The following is an 18,498-nucleotide window of genomic DNA, read 5'->3' as shown; positions in this document are numbered from 1 at the left end:
CTTTAAATGGTAAACTGGATATATTTGAGAATTTGAAAGTGGTATAATTTTTCTTCGTCTTTCTCCTTCTCCTCCCCTGCAAAGTTTAGCAATTTGTCTGAAACAGGACCTAAATCCAGACAACATTGAGTACTTGGCTTTGCACAGTGTCTTTTATTTTCTCACACCTCAATGAACAGTCTTCTACATTTCTTTCTTGCTTCAAGCACATTCCACTTACAGCATGATCCCAAAAAAAAGATGTGCAAAATAAATAAAGATTAAAAGAAAAACACACTTCTTGCATGTAATAAGAACTGACATTACCAATTGGTCTCAGTTTTCCACTCTTCTAATGAAGATTGCAGTTTAATGCAAAGATTGAGAACTTAAAGGCAAGAACATGTTTTAAGGCTTTTTTTAAAGCTAGCTTTTCAATTTAAGGCTGTTGTGTGGTCAATATAAAAAATAATTATTAACATATAGAGTTGTTAATGTACATTTTTTGTATTATATGCGTGATTCAACTTATATATGCCAGCTGGATTTGGGTCCATCACAACATTCTCTTTTAAGAATGTGAAGAGGAAAACTGCCTACATTTCACAGCCTGTAAACTGCAAGATGTAATTATCTTGCTTACCTTAAACCCCAGGACTATCTTAAACTCTGTTTAGCATTCTTGACATTATTCATCAACATATCTTACCGCCTCTCCTCTTGTATGCTTAGCATCAATTCAACATGTTAGCCTAAATCTGCATTATATATAGTACATACTCTTGGTTAAGACTATAAACTCTTTCCTAATCTTTTGTTTTGCTTCCATTTATGTAGCAGTATCAAAAATGTAGGGAAGCTACCAAATTACATTTGATTTCTCAAAGTGAGAAACTCAGGTGGTGATAGAAGTTTTAAGGGTTCATATTAGTGTTGTTGGCTGTGGTTGGTCTTACTGAATGGCTGAAGGAGTTTCTAGCATAAGAACATTTGTGTAATTGTGAGTGAGGTGGCGGACAGGTCAACAGAGTTGTTACCTTGTGTAGGTGATTTACAACTGGCAATTCTTTTTTTCAGAAATTCACTTAATAATTGTCTTGAATTTCAGAAAGGTATTCTACAATGTCAGTAGAGAAGAATCTATGTGAGAAATGTAATAGTACAGAAGATGGTCTTGATTAAGCCTACCACATTCACTTCTTAATCCTAGAGCAATTTAATGATATCAGCCCAATGTAGTCCAGAGTCACAGAATTTGGAGGCAATGGAAAGTGAGCTAAGTTTTTTTCAGGGGGCAGCTGCTAGAATATAATTAACCAATAAATTGTTCCCATCAACATTTTTTTTTTCTTTTCAGCAAGTACCTCATACTGTACCTCATTTTTGCTGTATGGAGGATACAACTCCAGTCTTTTTATTTCTACAATGTAAAGTTATCAACAGTTAGGTACAGGAACCAAACTCTAATACATGCACGTTCTTCTTGTCTCATATCTTATAGTTTCATGGAAGATCTGTTACAAGACTTAATGAAACCACAGTGATTTTTTCTTCCCCACCAATATTGGAAGATCCAGAAAACTACAACATTACCACCATTATTCTAATGGATCATTATCAATTGGTTGTAAAAAATGAGAGCCACTCCTTTGCATACGTTGCAGACCCAACCTTTGAAAATTTCACAGATGGCATCAAAAAGCAAGTCAACAAACTCATAAATGCAAAGGTAAATCAACCAAGAGATGGTGGTTGCTCATTTTGTCCTTGAAGCGTGTATGAGATTTTTCTTTTCTTTCACAAACCCTAACGTATGATGAACAGCTGCTTGGTAGCATATCAAAAATGCTTTCTAGAGTCCCTTACCTCTGCTGGATGATGAATATCGTCAGCTCCCCTTTCCTTCCCCTTCTCAGAGAATTTTGCTCTTTTTTGCTGTACTTCAGGTTTCCCCAGGATACCCCCTACTGCTCCCCCTACTGCTGAGTCTGGCATTTGGAAATGCCCTCTCCCATTGAGCTTCCAAGGATTGGATGGAACTTTCCTTATTGCACCAAGAAGGAAAGGAGGAGGAATTGCATAATTCCCCTCTGCTCCACTCTTTTGTACACTGCAGTTCAAATCACATCTGCTGCTCAGCATGATCCAAATGGAAATTAGCAACTCAGAACTTCTTGTTTCCCAAGACTTTGCCATAATAACTTATCCTTGTATTTTCTGTCTAGGGCAGAAACCTGAACAAAGCCATGACGATAGACGAGGCCCAGGCTTTTGTAGGTGATGAGCCTTGCAACATAAAAACGCTGACTGAAACGGACTTGTATTGTGAGCCACCTGAAGTACAGCCACAACCAAAGAAAAGGCAGAAGAGAGATATGATCAATAACCTTCCTGAATTCATTGTAGGTTACCCTTTCAATATATTATAGTATCATGTTTAAGTAACACTGCTACAATTGCTTCTTAATTAAAATAATTCTTTCTCTAAAGTTGTTATAGTACCGTAAAAACTCCTTGCAATTCTTTCTTTCTCCAGCTTCTGCCTGCTGTCTAGAAGACATCACACATAAAGAGTGTTCCCAAGCTGCCAAGCTGTACCTTCATTACATAGGAATGTAAAATTGTAGCTAGGCAGACTGGGGATTTGTCTTCCTCTGCAAAGCAAAGTAAATTTTTTTCATAGAATAAAGTGCTAGTGACCTAAATTCAGTATAAAATATTCAGAAATGTTTCCTTTGTTTGGCAGATTGAGATAGAAATTCACTTAGTAAGAATTACAAAGAATTTAGAGCACAATTGAGAAGTGAACCATTGTCCATTTGCAGTTTCTGAGGCAAATGTGTGTTTATCTAATTAGGTGAAATTTGGACTCCGAGAATGGATCCTTGGAAGGGTGGAATATGATACACGTGTGAGCGACATCCCATTGAATCTTATTTTGCCACTAGTACTTATTCCTATGATAGCAATCATCGTCATTTCTATCATCTGTTACAGGTAAGAAGTTCCTTTAATTGGGTCTTTTTGCTGTCCTATGGCTTTGAAGGTAATACCTGATTGTTCTGAGCTCAGCCTACAAAAAATTATCTTTATAATTTTTTTAAGAGCTGTAGGGTTAAGAAAAGCAGCTACAGCTGGTGATATGTATGAGCACCAATTTATTCCTCTCACACACACCAAATTCCTTGGTGTCAGTCAGCCCAGTCTGTCCTTTATACATCAGCACAACAGTTGGTCCCAGGCTTGCCTAGTGCACAATTGCAGACTGAGTTGCACAGATAGCATTCCTGAAATGGCAACTAAAGTGCCTCTCACGAAGGAGATAACTTGTTCTGCATACATATCTTTCAGCGTTTATGCTGCCTCAGTCAGTACTATAGATCAGAGCTGGATGGATTTGGCTAAGTGGTCATTTGGGTCTTTCCAGCTGAGATAAGTGTTACCCACACAACAAATTTCATGATTAATGATGAAATTCACACTTCACAAAGGGCCAGAACAATGTCAGTACTTCTCTTAAGACCCACTTAGCCCAATTTCAAGGTTAGTAATAAATGGGCCTCATACACAGACCTTAGGAGGGGGTGGATTTCACTCTGGTGGTGTGTATCAATGCAACCAAAGCACTGCTGAAGTGCTAACCAGCACTGACATTCTCACGGATGTCCTGCAGCCTCCTTGATGCACTATGATGATCTCTAGCTACTGCAGAACATGCTGCAAGCAGTCCCTGTTCAGTACACATAAATTAAGTTTCTGTAGTCAATATGCGACCACAAGCATTTGTAACTACCGCTTATTTGATGTTAAATCTCTGCCCTATTGTGTTTTAAAGTAGCAGGCCCATGGTGGTACCAGGTTGTTTGGAACTAAATGAAGATTTGGGCTACTGTTGCTTTTCTCCTCCATTCTCTCTCTGCCACTAGTGTTCAAAAGGAAATCCAAACAGAAATAGTCCTCCAATCATCCTCTTGGCTCCCCATTAAAAGGTGCTGCAAATGATAAATGATTTGCTTTTATAGTTTGTGACTTTAAAATCTTATTTCTAATCCATAAAGACGCAAGAGCCAACAAGCAGAACGAGAGTATGAAAAAATTAAAGCACAACTTGAAGGCCTGGAAGAGAGTGTCAGAGACCGGTGCAAGAAGGAATTCACAGGTATGACATATATTTTACTGCTGTGAGTCTTCTTGAGCAATCAGAAAAGCAACGGTGCTATCTTGCTAAAACTGGCTCCTGAGAACAAATACTTAGAAGTCGATCTTGGTAGTCTTGATTACACACATTGCCGTACAGCACATAGTTTGCTCTTATATATGAAAGTCATAAAGTAAAATAGGGAGTTGAGTTTGTTAAAGGAAATGGACAGTTTCAGTCTAAAGGGAGCACAGAGTTGGCAACTGGGAAATGTAAATTAGTTGAGATTGGGGTTATTTATAGTGGCCATTGACATGGAGGAAAGAAAGGTTTGTAATGACTTATCGTGCGTTTAGTATTTAACACAATGGCTATATATGCCAAGTATGTACATTAAAAATGATTTTCAGAGCTGCAAAATGTATTTGCAGCAATCAGCCTACAAAGGGATAATTTGGCAAGCATGCACAAAAGAACTAGGATGTTGCACAGTTCATCACGGAAATACCTTAAGCTTGACTTGAGGAGCTAGCTAATTGTTCCATGTAAATGTAGTAGCAGCATCCCAGGGAAGGCAGCAGGAGGTGTGAAGGCTCAGCATTTCTACATGTTGAACCACTCATTGCAATACTTCAATTAACCATCTGAATGCAAACATTGCAAATATTGGCTTAAATGATTACCATGAAATGTCATCTCATTATCTGAATTATGCTTGCTGTTGGTTCATGTTGAAATTATCCCAACTAAAAAAAAAAAAAAAATGCAAGTTTTAGTTCTAAAGAGAGGAAGATTATTTCATGATGGCAATGGCTAAATAGCAGGATTGAATTAAACACCAATTTGAGGTTAGAGTTTGAAATTAATTTTAGGAGCTCAGGGTATCTCAAAGACTTCTGTCATGCTGGAAACCTCTCCAAGTCTTGATTTCTGGGAACTTCTGGGACAGAATGTTCTTTCCTTGTGTCAGATTTCTTTCTGTGGAAGGCCAACTCCTTCCAGGTTCTGGACACAACCCAGAAACAAATCTTTGAATCAAAAACTGTTCCTAGAGACGTTTCATTTCAAACTGCATTTTGAAATGTGAGAGGGTCAAGCAAGGTTAACAGCCCTCCCTCCATCACCTCCTGTGTGCAACTTCATAACCATTTCTGAAAGAAGGTGCCTTTCTCTTGCTGACACTCCTTGGGGATGCTATGGACTCCTGATGTTTGCTGGATTGAAGGTTTCCTTTCTGCTCCACCAAGCACAAAGGCTGGGGAAGCAGAAGGCACATCCAAGGAGTAATCCAGTTCCCAAACTGCATCTGTCTTGGCTGACAGTTAAATGAAACACTGAAGTCAAAACACATTCTGGATCCATGCTGTAAAACTGTAATGACAACAGCACAAAGTGCAGTCTGAAATACATAGGACCAATAATAGCTATGGAAAGGGCCATCAGGAGGAAGTACAAATACCACAAAGCTGGAAACCACAAGACACTTAGTCTCTTAGCTTTGCTTGCTGTTACGAAGTAAAGGGGTAAATGAATGCATATGAGCAATAAACTTTCAGAGACACTGGGTCACTATACTAATTAATGTGGTATTCTAGTCAATCAGTAATACTGGGTAATTGGAAAGCCTTCAGCTGAAATAGCTGCTCCGAAAGATGATTCCCTAATTGTTGTCCCTTTTAAGAAATTCAAAGCTTTTGAGTCCCACAGAAATATTTCCATCAATTTCAACAAGCCATTTAACCTTCTTCCTTCCTGCCACCCCCTTCCTTCTAATTAAATTAGCGGGCTTTACACTTTAAACTTTATTTTACTGGATTGCTACATGTTTTTAAAAAGAACTTTTATTTTTACATGGACTCAGAGAGAATAGAATGTATATTGAAAAAAAAAAAACAAACAGTATTGCTGTGTCTATTTTTTTGCTCTTTGCTACAATTCTGCATTCGTATGTATGAACTCAGACATCCATTAAGGCTTTCCTTCGATAGACATAAACAAGGAAACCATCTGTGCTAAAGACAGTTATGAGCATGTCACCAGAGGATTAGCTGTGGTCATAGTTAACAGGATAATTGGAAAAAATAGCAAGAGAAAATGTGAGATGAAATAGAGTTTTTAGCATTGAGTTACTTTTTCTATATCACAAGATACCCAAAGGGATCATGCTACCTGGAAAAAAAAAAAAAAAAAAAAAAAAAAAAAAAAGAGCTGCTTTTTTTTCAATCAACTCTTAAACTGTATTCTAGATCTAATGATAGAGATGGAAGACCATACAAGTGATGTAAATGAAGCTGGAATCCCAGTACTAGACTACAAAACATACACAGACAGAGTCTTCTTCTTGCCCTCCAAAGACGGAGAGAAAGATGTGATGATTACAGGGAATCTGGATATTCCAGAGGCTCGGCGGCAGACTGTGGAGCAGGCTTTGAACCAGTTCTCCAATCTCCTCAATAGCAAATCATTTCTCATTAATGTGAGTATTGAAGCAGATTATCCTTGTCTTTTAGCTGGGCGTACCTTTATGAGCAACACAGTAGGTTTGCAAGCACAAGTGAACCAAAGTTAGCAAAAATAAGCAATTTTCATAAATTTCTGGTTCCAAAGTAGCTGATGGAAAATCTGTTGCATCACAGCCAGAGCTCCCTGGAGTTACAGGGAAGATAAGATTTCTGTAGAGCCAGCCAAGTCATATCACACAGACTCGGTCAGCATGACAGCAGCTGTAGGAAAACAGATATTATCTGATCTGTCATAAAAACTGCTGTTATGGAGTAGTCTGTTTTAGCCTTTTAAGAAATACAGCATGGGGAATGATGATTCCCTCCTGGTTCAGCTGGGTGCTGTGGTCACCAGTTACCTGCCACAAGCTGTCAGCTGGATTTCTAGCCCAGAGAGTACAAGACATATGCTCCTCCGACCAGAAAAAAAAAAAAAGGTCTATTCATGAAGATGATTGATGAGTGCTCAGCTCCTCCGAAAAGACACCTAATTGCTCACTGTCGGAAAATGAGCTGATTGTCAGACACCTAAATATAGATTTAGGCTTCTAACTTCTTTTTAAATGAGGCTCCAGTGCTGAGCTAGTTAATGGTAGTATTACAGTTTCTGGCAGAAGAGAGTGCGTTCCCAGGTGTACTTACTTAGATTAGTGTCTTTGTAATATGATGTGAAAGGACTGGGAATTTGGGGGAGAGGAAAGTTGATTTTCCTTTTTAAAAAAATTGTCATAGAATACACCTTTCATCTTTTTATTTATTTATTTATTTTTTTAATTAAAGCATAGCTTTTAAGGATTTGGTTAAAATATATTAGCATTCCTTGGGTTAGTCCGGTAGACAGTGTGTGTATCTAAAACCAAATTATAGGTAATGTTTTCTTACAAGTAGTTTTTTCAAACTTCTGAAAACTTTTCCATGCTGTGCTTAGGAGATTAATGTTAAAATAATATCCCTCATCTCCTTAATGCAGACAAGCATTGAGGATCTCCAGAAACATTCTATCTGACTTGATTTTGTATTTGATTTCTGTTTCAGTTTATTCACACGCTGGAAAACCAAAGGGAGTTCTCCGCTCGAGCTAAAGTATATTTTGCATCTTTACTGACAGTTGCTTTACATGGAAAACTAGAATACTACACTGACATCATGAGGACTCTGTTCTTAGAACTGATGGAGCAGTATGTGGTGGCCAAAAACCCAAAGTTGATGCTAAGAAGGTTTGAATGATTGTTATGTTTTTCTGTAGTTCTCTGTTTTTCTGCAAATGTATTTCTTTTGCAACATGACTATATTAAAACACCAACTATCTGTGGAAGTCAAAAATACCCTGACCCAAGGATATTTGGAAAACAAGTCTACCATAAACAGCTGTAGAAGGCAGAAGCAGGACTGTTGGTAACAGATTTCCTTATTCAAATTACTGTAGCGTAGATTACTGAAGCATCTACCTTACCTCAAAATACAATAACGAACATTTCATTTACTTTTTAATCTAATTTTATTCCAAATTATCTAGCATTTATACCACACATCATCTCTGTAATGAGCACACATAATCAGCTTTCATTTTGTATTCAATGAAGGCTTGCTCTAATGTTTTTAACCCTCTTGTTATCTCAAATACATTACAAAAGGCCTTGCTCTGCATATGTTGTAGCTTTGTAATCTGTAGGGTTATTTTCCCAGTATGTGCACAATTGGGTTAATTTTTTAGCTCTTGTTCTTACAGCATAGACACGATTTAAGATTTTGCATAAAGGCTGTGTGCTTTTCAGTAATGAGCTGAAGGTACCCAGGAATGATGAGCAATACAAAGCACTTATCATAAAGCAAGTACATGCTCTCAAGACTCTACAGGGAAATCATTGCATTAGGAAAGTGCATGCAGTTAAGCATGTAAAAATATTATATTTCAAGCAATGTTTTTCTTTAAAACTTTGTCATTAAGTACCCTTAACATACTTGGCATTGTTGCTTTTTTTTTTAGATCTGAAACAGTTGTTGAGAGAATGTTGTCTAACTGGATGTCTATTTGTTTATATCAGTACCTCAAGGTAAGAGTTGAAGTCTGTTGCCTGTGGGTTTTTTTTATCAATAATACCTAAACATTCTGAATTGAGTGTATCTTTTGTTTTTGATTTATTTTATTTTATTTTATTTTATTTCCTTTTAACAGGACAATGCTGGGGAGCCTCTTTATAAATTGTTCAAGGCCATCAAACACCAGGTAGAAAAAGGTCCAGTGGATGCTGTACTAAAGAAAGCCAAGTATACACTGAATGACACAGGCTTACTGGGAGATGATGTAGAGTATACACAGTTGGTAAGCAGTGCATGATAATTATGTTATAAAATGATTTTTCTATTTAAATTAAGACCTGTAGTGTTAAGTCTGTATGTACTTTCTGGACTACTATGATCTGCATAGAAGTTCTTATCATGGGCAATACTGTAGACAGTCTGACCAAAGCAAGTCTCCAAGAACAAAAATAAAGCTGTAAATTATCTTTTAAGCATTAAATCCCAGTCCTACCACCATAGAATCCAATCCAGTAAATCCCTTCCATAATTTTCAAGGTTTACCCAAAGAGCGTTTGGGGTGTTTGCCTTTTTCCCTTTTCCCATCTAAATTAATTAATTGATTTTTGTAAAATTATTTCACTAACATTGTGCTTGGACTTCAGGCTGTCTCTCCCTTGATATTTCTAATTGTCAGTATTTCCAATGTCATTTCAGAGTTCATTTTATTAGTATATCAGAATGAGCTCCTTTCCAGATCTGTAACATGGCTCTGCAATATCCAAAACACCTTATGAAACTATTTCTGCACCTGTTTGTTGGTGAGCCAAACTCTTCTGACAGTGAGCAACCAAACTGGCATTGAAGGAGGTTTATATCCCCATTAGAAGTTTAAATTCCATCCACTGAGTCGAGGAAGCTGCCTGTGTAAGGCAGTCCTGGAGACCCATGTTAGATACATCAAGTGGGATGAAGTGGACATCCCTGCCTCTTCCCCGTCAGAGATTTACCACCTCAGAATCTGATCTCCAGTTCTCTGTGTTACAAATTCTGCTTTGGCTTAATTCTGTTCACTGGCATGGATTTGCACCTTTTTTTTTTTTTTTTCAACCAAACTCTAGAACTTGGGATTCATTGTCTTTTTAAAAAGTTGAAACACCCTACTTTTTAGCAGTTTAGGTATTGTAAATTCTAATTTTGCTCCTCCTGACAGTCTTGCTGATTCTCTTCAGGATACAGCGAATATCCAAAATACAATGATTACCCAAGACATGGACTGTCCTTGAGATAACAAGATTTTTTTTTCCTCTCTGATTCCTTTTTTATTGGAATGATAGTAGTCATTTGTGTTCGTCACCAGCTGAGAAAAATGCAGTGACATATCTGCAGTGTTGAAAGTGATATTTAATAAAAAGTTTTCTTAAGTCCTGGTAAAAAAAAAACAGTATTTTGTGTATTCAGAAGGGATGCTGATGGGAGGGCTGTTGTGAGGAGGTTGCTGTAGGACTTTCACTCATTGAATCGCTCAACTATTGCCTAGACTGCCTGCAGGAAAAGTATGTACTGACCAAGAATAAATATTTTAAATTCAGTTGATATTTCGGGAATTAGCTGAGTTATCATCTGAGCTGAAAGTACCACCCATAGAGCCACACTGACTGGTAAATGCTGTGTGCATTTTCTCTTGTGCATGGTGAAAAAAAAAGTGTATTTGCACTGTGCATCATGTAAGGCTTCATGGCGATAATTCTCTCTTCAGTCTGTTTCTTTTAATTAAAAAAAAAAAAAAAAAGATGTCTAAAATTAAGCTAATTGAATGCAGTACAAAAGTAGAAAATTTTTGCATGTAGTCAGATGTGGGCAGAACAAGCATGCTGCTTAGATATTAGACATTATAACATACAGTAGCAGTATTTGGTCCAGATTCACGAATACCACATGAAACAATTGTCTGTGTGCATGCATGTAAGATGATGAGACATATACAGATAAATGTATTACAAAAAATGATGAAGTGGGATAATATTGCTTTAAGTTATTGGGATCTTTGATGATGTTGTGGTAACCGTGAGCAGTTAGGGAGCACTCGTGCACCAAGGTTGGTTAAAGCATGAGTTAATTAGTTCACTTCTGCAGGAAAGTGAGACGTGGTGGGAGAGTACGATACAGAGCAGTTGTCTGCGCTCTAATTGTTCTTATTTAAAAGCTGAGTCTGTTTTGCATCACTGGTTACACTGACATGCTGCATACTGAACCAGCAGCAAAATCATGTCTAATTACCATAAAGCTAATAGGAAAAGGAAGGTGAAATCTCATGATTAGTTTGAGAGTTCTGTCAAGGGACAGTGCAATCATGTTTAATTTCACTGCCGTATGGCATAGTTTTTCTTCACTGTTTAAAAATACCAACCATGCAAGTTCATTTCTGAGGTTTGACATGATGAATTTAGGTATCATGCTTGGCAGGACCATATCAGAGAGCTCAGATGCTTAGGATCACTGGCTGATCTTGTGACATGCCTGGCCTCCAAAGCCATCCGACTAGCAAAAGATCCACAAAGGCATGGTGTTGTGCTTATTCAGCTAGTGAAAGAAAGAGGCTTTTTACAGTATCTGTTTGTTACGGGTGCTCTTTCCTCCCATGAAGATTTACTGCCCATCATTTCCTCATTTGCTTTTGTCTGTGTTGAAATTGACCTATCTAATGAAGCTACTTCTAAAAAAATCCCCCTAGATTTAGCAAACTGCAGGGTTTGGGGGGTTTATTAACATCAAAAAAAAAAAAAAAATCAGTAGTATTTTAGAACTAACATAAACTACTTAGGTATACTAATACATGCTTAATGAACAGCTGGTCCCTGGAGATAAAGTTACAGGACATGGGCAAGTCACTACTCATCAGTTGAGCCATGTTAAATCACCATATGTACAGTCAGTCTGCTCAACGAGAAGTAAAACCAGAACTACAAAGATAGCATAAAGGAAGACAAAATTGTTCAGCTACAGTATTCTAGGAGCTCAGAAAAGTGCAGCTCAAGTGATTATTGGTAACTCATTAAATTTAGGCACTGCATGACTTGTGCTTCGCTGTGTCCCAAGTTATCAGGCTGCATTTCAAGAGAAATGGTCCTGCTGTTTTGTACTTTTGCCTCCCCTTTGTTTTAAATTTTAATAAATTACCAAGACTCAGTAATAGTATCATATTAGACATAAGCAAATCTATTCTACAGCTTTTCTATTTAGTAATAATGGGAAGAATTAACTGGAATTAAAAGAGCTGGTTGGCTGCATAACAGTGAAGGATCTCTCAAGGAATCCACAGTCGCATTGCAAATACGTGCTGCTGTGCAATAATCATTGCACAATGAATTTTAAATATGGTTTGCATTTAAATTATCCAGAAAACTAGATTTAGAGGTAATTCAAGCACTGGTTTGTCTTATTAACCATATATATTCTTTCTTTTACAGACAGTAAATGTGTATGTACAAGATGGAGGAACTGATTCCACACCTGTGAAAGTGCTTAACTGTGATACCATAACACAAGTGAAGGAAAAGATAATAGACCAAGTCTATCGAAATCTGCCATGTTCTCAGTGGCCAAAAGCTGAAAGTGTAGCTCTTGGTAGGTAGCTAGTGATCCTATATTGAATAGGTGAAATGTGTTTTGTAATTTTGACTTTTCCTATTGCCAAAAATTTCTACAGAAGCAACATTGGAGGAAAAAAAAAAAAAAGGAGGGAGGGGAGCTGAACTCACATTTAGCTGGATGCAAATACAGAGCATTTTTCCACAGTCTTAATATGCATTAAAAATTAATGCTTCCCTATAGAGTTCTTTTTCCCAATTCTTAAAGTTTTGGTCTACTGTCATTAGTGTGCAAAGAGCCTGTTAATGACTGTTAGCACAAATGTATTCATGTCTGACAGAATCAGTATTTCAGGTACTAATTAATGTGATAATGACAGCATGGACAATTAACTGATGGAGAAGTAATGATGCAATTTCAGAAACCGGTACTGATTTTGACTTGCCTTTCTAATGATTGTTCAAAAAAATTATAAGTTAGAGGAGTTGCACTTTTAGGAGATGATGAGCCACCCAGCCTCTGAAACTCATCCTCCTTGAAGGCTTTTAGAATTGCTTTTCTCTTCTGGAAAAAAAAAAAAGGAAAAAAAAAAAAAGTGATGTAACTTAAAAGGCCTAATAATCTCATAATAGAAGCTCTGTTTAAGTAGTTTTGCAATATCCTCATTACTGCCTTAACCTGAAAGTAGATAATGCAATTTTTGCTCTTCAGAAAATCTTAGTAAATTACTTAAGAATGCCTTTATGCCTTTTCCAATCCACAGAAAATCCTACTCCTATATTTTGGTCTGGTAGCATGTTCTTATTGTATGTACTTGTAGTATTCTATGCAAAGGAATTTAACTTTCCATGGAAAATGATCTGAAGTCATGTACGTGGCTGGGAATAGTTTGTGCAAGCTTCTGTAATGAAGGCCAAAGCAATAAATAACACACATTGTGACATGTGCCAAATTACTTTTAATGTTCCACAATGCGTCAGTAGTTCTCTAAATTGAAACATTCTTGGAGTAGTTATTTTTGCACATGGTTAAAACTGTGTTTTTTTTTCTCATTTTAATTGCTCCTTAGAGTGGCGTCCAGGTTCGACTGCACAGATCCTCTCAGACTTGGATTTAACATCCCAAAAAGATGGCAGATGGAAACGTATCAACACACTGATGCATTATAATGTAAGGAGGTGTTTCAGAGCAGTTGTTCACATCTGTTAACTGTTCTTTAGTAACAAATAAAATCTCTATTTGTTTGTAGAGAAACTTCTGTGGTACATAAGGAATCAAATGAAAAACTAGCTCTGGGTCTAGGCAGTAACAACTTGGGGAGCATGAAAGGCTAGGTCTGGACATACTGCATAAACATCTTACCAAAAACATATTACCTAAATGCAGGCACTTTGCTTTCATCATTGTTGCAGTGTCCAAATCCAAATTCTCCTTTCAACATTCAAAAGCTCCCTGTGCCTTTGCTGGGTCTCATATTCATCTCTTCTTTTCTTTCCTCTGCCACTTCCTACCCCTGAGAATTATCTTTGTCCTTGCTCTGCTGCTAAATAGATTTTGGGTTGGTCTGGTTTGCTCAGCAACGCAGTCAGGAGAGCAGATGTTGATGTCTCTGTACCGTCTGTTTAAAGTTTCATATTGTGCGTACTACCAAACACATGCAGTCCACTTATCTTGCCTTTGTATTCTACTCATCCCTTTCTGAAAACAGATATCCTGGTTAGGAAAGGTAGAAGTTAGTTTTCTCTCAGAAACAGACAGCTCTGTTTCTTCATGATAAAATCCATGTTTGTACAAAGGGCCCTCACACTGGATTGATGAACCACGGATGTCTTGTTGATGTCTTGGAAGTGCTTCTAGCATTTTGAGTAATCTCAGAGGAGGTATTGATGTGATCTCTTATGAAAGGAGATGGGTGGCAGTCTGCTCTGAATTGCAGACCCAGTTGCCTAATAGGCATTTGAAGGGCAACATTTATCATAGGTCCAGATATCCTGCAAAAGATTACAGAAACAACAGTTTAGCTGTTAAGAGGTCCAGCCATGCTTACTTCTTTTGAATAACGTCCCTGTGCTTGTATTTTCAAAGGTCCGAGACGGTGCCACACTCATCTTATCAAAAATGGGAATTTCCCAGCAGCCAGAGGATAATCAGCAAGATGTCCCAGGGGAAAGTAAGTATCTTGGGGCTGCCCTACCTCCCAAAATGACTAGAATTCCACCAACAGAAAGGCAATGACACTGTTGTCTTGATACTGTTCACTGAGCAAATCCATGGAAGTAGATATTTCCCACCAAACTATATAAGGCGTATTTGTTTTGTGTTGTCCTCTATATGCTTGCAGTGGTTTTCGATGTCCTAGTTATAAAAGCCTGAAATAATGAGGCTTTAACCATAACTCGTTTGATGAGTCCATAACCCAGCTTAATAGAAAGTGCTCTTAGAAAACATATCCTGGATATTTTGGTTTTTAATCCCATTACATCTGTAGCCATAATATATGTTTCATCTTTCCAAAGCTTTACCTCTTTTTCTCCTTCCTTCTTCCCTTTATTACTTTCCTTTCCGAATTTCTTCCATTTACTAGATTGAGAACTGAACGCATCATTCAGAACCACAGGACAGACCTGTTCCCCTGCTCTGTGACATAATGGATCTGATGTAATTTCTGTATTGCGCTTTTTACAACTATATTGCTTTGCAGACTCATCTCTGCACATGCATATTTTGTGTCTCTCTCCCATGGCAGGCACTATTTCATCAGCTCTGTTTGCTCGTTTGTTTTGTTTTGTTTTTTTCTGGGCTGTGTTGTCTAGTTGTGTTCATTCCATATGTTACCTCTTTAGATTCAATGTTTTCCCTGATTTCTTTGTTTCAAGGTTTTCAATCCACTGTAAGCTAGTATCAGGAACTACCTTATAATGCTTCCTCTCTTTCATGTCACTAATACAGCCGTTACTTAATCCTAATACTGCTGCTTGCTACAATAAGCTGGACTTCTCAATGCTGGAGACAGCGTGTCAGCTTAGAACCTGTCTTTCAAAGCTTTTAGTTCCCTGTGTCGGTACTCTGTCTAGACCAATTTCCTTTATCTCACAATCTCATGAAACACAATATCCATTCCAGCCTAAAATGTGCTCAGATTTTAATGGAAATATTTACTTGTAAATTCGTGTTCTTTGTCACATGATTTCCTTTACATTTTAGATGTTCGATTTCTCTTATTTTTATCCTTACATTCAGTTATTTTACATGAGTTGGAAATTAGATTTATGGAATGATAATTGTTGAGATCATTCTTCGTTTCATGAACCCATTTGATATACTTCTCTGTCTAGCATTGATTGCAAAAGCCATTGGTTCACCTAATAGTTTCATTCCTTTAAACAGATTTAGCGATCTTAGATTGAATGGGTTCCAAATACTCAGCAGTCAGACTGGAAATAATATACCAGAAATGTACATTTTTTCAAGGAGATGGCTCTCAGCTGATAGCTCTGACGTGTATTATTTGTATTTAACAAGTGTGCAGATTTCCATTTCATTAGTGCTGAGTGTTGGCCAGGAAATCAGGACAGGCTGAATTGCTTGCCATTTATTTTTTAGTCTTTCCTCCTGGATGCTTCCTGTCAAAACTTCTACCAGCATCCTTTAATGTTCTCTCCCAACGATTATGGCTATGCTTCTGCTGCTATCCTCTCACCACGTTGCTGCAGGTGTTTGCTTTAATTGGAAAAGTGGTGGCTATTCCTCTATCACAGCAGGTGCCAACCCGGATTTTTCACTTTATAAAACATTCAGCTTAATACAGGGGGCAATGAAGTGCAGCAAGGTGAGGAGTCCATTCCTAGTCCATCTTCAGTTCAGTTGCATTGATTGCTGAGATAACTGCAGGTGGTATTCACCTCCACTCTGAAGAAGTAGATCAGTGGATGGAGCCTGATGGTGTCCTCAGCTTGCTTTCCCTTCTTAACACCAAGAGGTGATCAGTCTCCAGATGTGGGTTCCCAGTCTTCCATCCTCCCCACGCCTTTGTGTGAGAGAGCAGAGGACCAGATTAAGTGTTTTTATTTGTTTGTGTTTTTTTTTTTCCTGTTTTTTTTTTTCTTCTCTACAAATGCATCTTTAGCTATTCAGTATAGAGACGCTCTTTGAACACATGTGATCTGTACTCCAAGATGGACAGACTCCTTTGCTATATGTGTGGCATATGACATTGTAAAGGAGAAGCAGTCTTCTGGGGACAGTGCTGTCACATGAGGGTTCTCATTCATGAAAGAAAAATATCTGTAGAGACAGCTCAGATCCCAAAGCATGGAGTGAAGACAGCTTCCACCTTGTTTCTTCTCCACACCCTGTCTTGTGCAGTGGTGATTTGGGAAGACGACATTTCGTGCCAGGCTAGCCCATTTTCTTTAACGCCTAAGGGTCTTCAGAGCTAGTTGGTGCCAACTTGTTCTTTCAGAAAGCTATAAAATGTTACAGAGCTAGTGCAAAGCAAGAGCCCACAGCGACAGTGATTTGTGAGATGCTATGTGTATAAAAGGTAGAGGAGAGGATCAGAGGCTTTCCCTCCCACACATACGCATTTATATGACACAGGGATTTACAGGGCTGGAATAAATAGAAATCCTATCTCTGCTCTATGAATAAGGCTTGTGACGGAGTGGTTTTCCTTTTATCCAGTCTCTCATTAACTTGCACCTTTTGCATTGAGAAATGTCAGCTGAAGCCATTGACTGTCTGCCAAAGCACTAGGCTTTGCACAGAACGAAAATGTAAAACCATGTTCAGAGATGTTGCTCTAAAACCTGGCATTGCTTCCATGCTGCTTTTGATTCACAGCTTCTAACAGGAAGACACTGGAAGCTGGCAGTTGTGACAAATTAAATGCAGAATCCTTTGCTTCTGGAGATAATAAATGCAATTACTAATTTGTAACAAGATGGAGAATGGTTTCAATGATTTTATGCTAGGATTTCTGTACTGAACTATAAGCCAATGCAGCGTGTTTTGTTGAAAACTTATTCTGGGTATTTCTTTCTGTTTTGTTTTTTTGTGAAGGGGTTGGTGTCGTGGGTTTTATTTCTTTCTTTTTTTCAGTTATTCTGCTGTGGAATAGCCAGAGGGCTGCAGATCAGAAATACTGATTAGCAGATGTGTGTAGGACAGCCCTTCCTCCACCCACCCGGAGCAGCAGCATGTTCTCAGGGGAGGATGGAGCGAGCTTGCTGCAGGTCATGCAGCAGGAGGGGGCCATGCTGGTCGCCACCAGCCAACTGGCCTCCGCCATGTCCCCACCTGGTTCGTGCCATCTTGTATCAGCCAAAGAATGCACGAGGGGCAGGAGGAGGCATTCAGGGGGAAGCATTTGACCCAGTGGGTACAGTCCTCTCTCCACTTACAGCTTGATGCATCTTGTGGCTACTACAACCACAAAAGATAATGTTCTCCCCTATATTTTACTTCCTTTGCCCCCTAGGTTTCCACTGGGAAGATGTTATCTCCCGGAAGTCTGGTCTCCTCCTAGCAATGTGCTGCTAATACGTCTCGTTGCCCCCTCTTCTGCATTTCTCTTCCTCTTTCTTGCTGCTATTTTTAGCAATGAACTGGGATCTTTGTTTTGCAAAAGGTTCATCCGGTTGAGCTGCATTCCCTTTACACCCTACTTTCCTATCAAATAGCTATCGTTTCACTAGGAGCCAATTCTGCTGTTGCTAAACAAGCACGCCAAATTAAGCCATATGTAAGGGCAAGTAACCTTAGTGGAATCCCCCTTGGTTTCTTCTCTTTACTGCAAAGTTAAATCAGGCCACGCACCATCAGCAGGGCAAAGAGAGGATGAATTCCTTTGAATCACAGGAGGAAGTAGAAGTGTACCAAACAACTGACATGGTTTAGTTTCTTCTCTTACTGTGTGATTTCATCCACTTATTCACAAGAGTAAATAACAGGCATTGCAAAAGAGACTTCAAACTTCAGGCCCATCAGCAGTTCTTACTGCACTGGCAAACGGTTGTTATGAATGGCATCAATTGTGAAATCACAGCTGCTTCAAAATAAAACAATAGCTTTTATTTCTTTCTTACTTCATGCACATGAACTTCCAAGTCAAATTAAGGATTTCCAAAGGACAACAGCATTAAATATCTCATTTTTCCTTGGCTAAAAGATCTACCTGGTCAAAAGGAAGTAAAGGCACCAGAAGCCTGCATAGCTTATGCTTTCCATGAGAATATATGAAACAGATTCATGTGGAAGTGTTGCCTTGGC

At 38.3% G+C, this 18,498-nt stretch overlaps 1 protein-coding gene across 5 annotated transcripts in view; it reads left to right on the top strand.

Moving 5' to 3' along the window:
• The window catches only part of PLXNB2 (plexin B2), a 257,287-nt gene that overhangs the window by 226,281 nt on the left and 12,508 nt on the right, over window positions 1-18,498 (top strand). For all 5 annotated transcript variants that reach the window (XM_032197592.1, XM_032197584.1, XM_032197575.1 and 2 more), the window contains 11 exons: window positions 1,481-1,708; window positions 2,205-2,381; window positions 2,837-2,976; window positions 4,038-4,138; window positions 6,364-6,593; window positions 7,654-7,835; window positions 8,606-8,672; window positions 8,795-8,941; window positions 12,108-12,264; window positions 13,298-13,398; window positions 14,314-14,398. In XM_032197592.1, the coding sequence (XP_032053483.1) occupies window positions 1,481-1,708; window positions 2,205-2,381; window positions 2,837-2,976; window positions 4,038-4,138; window positions 6,364-6,593; window positions 7,654-7,835; window positions 8,606-8,672; window positions 8,795-8,941; window positions 12,108-12,264; window positions 13,298-13,398; window positions 14,314-14,398 (1,615 nt within the window). The remainder of the gene's footprint in view (window positions 1-1,480; window positions 1,709-2,204; window positions 2,382-2,836; window positions 2,977-4,037; window positions 4,139-6,363; window positions 6,594-7,653; window positions 7,836-8,605; window positions 8,673-8,794; window positions 8,942-12,107; window positions 12,265-13,297; window positions 13,399-14,313; window positions 14,399-18,498) is intronic.

The sequence above is a fragment of the Aythya fuligula genome, chromosome 1, assembly GCF_009819795.1.
Source record: "Aythya fuligula isolate bAytFul2 chromosome 1, bAytFul2.pri, whole genome shotgun sequence".
In the NCBI taxonomy this organism is placed as follows: domain Eukaryota; kingdom Metazoa; phylum Chordata; class Aves; order Anseriformes; family Anatidae; genus Aythya; species Aythya fuligula.
Note: the sequence above shows the minus strand (reverse complement) of the source record. Positions and strands in the feature narration are given on the sequence as shown.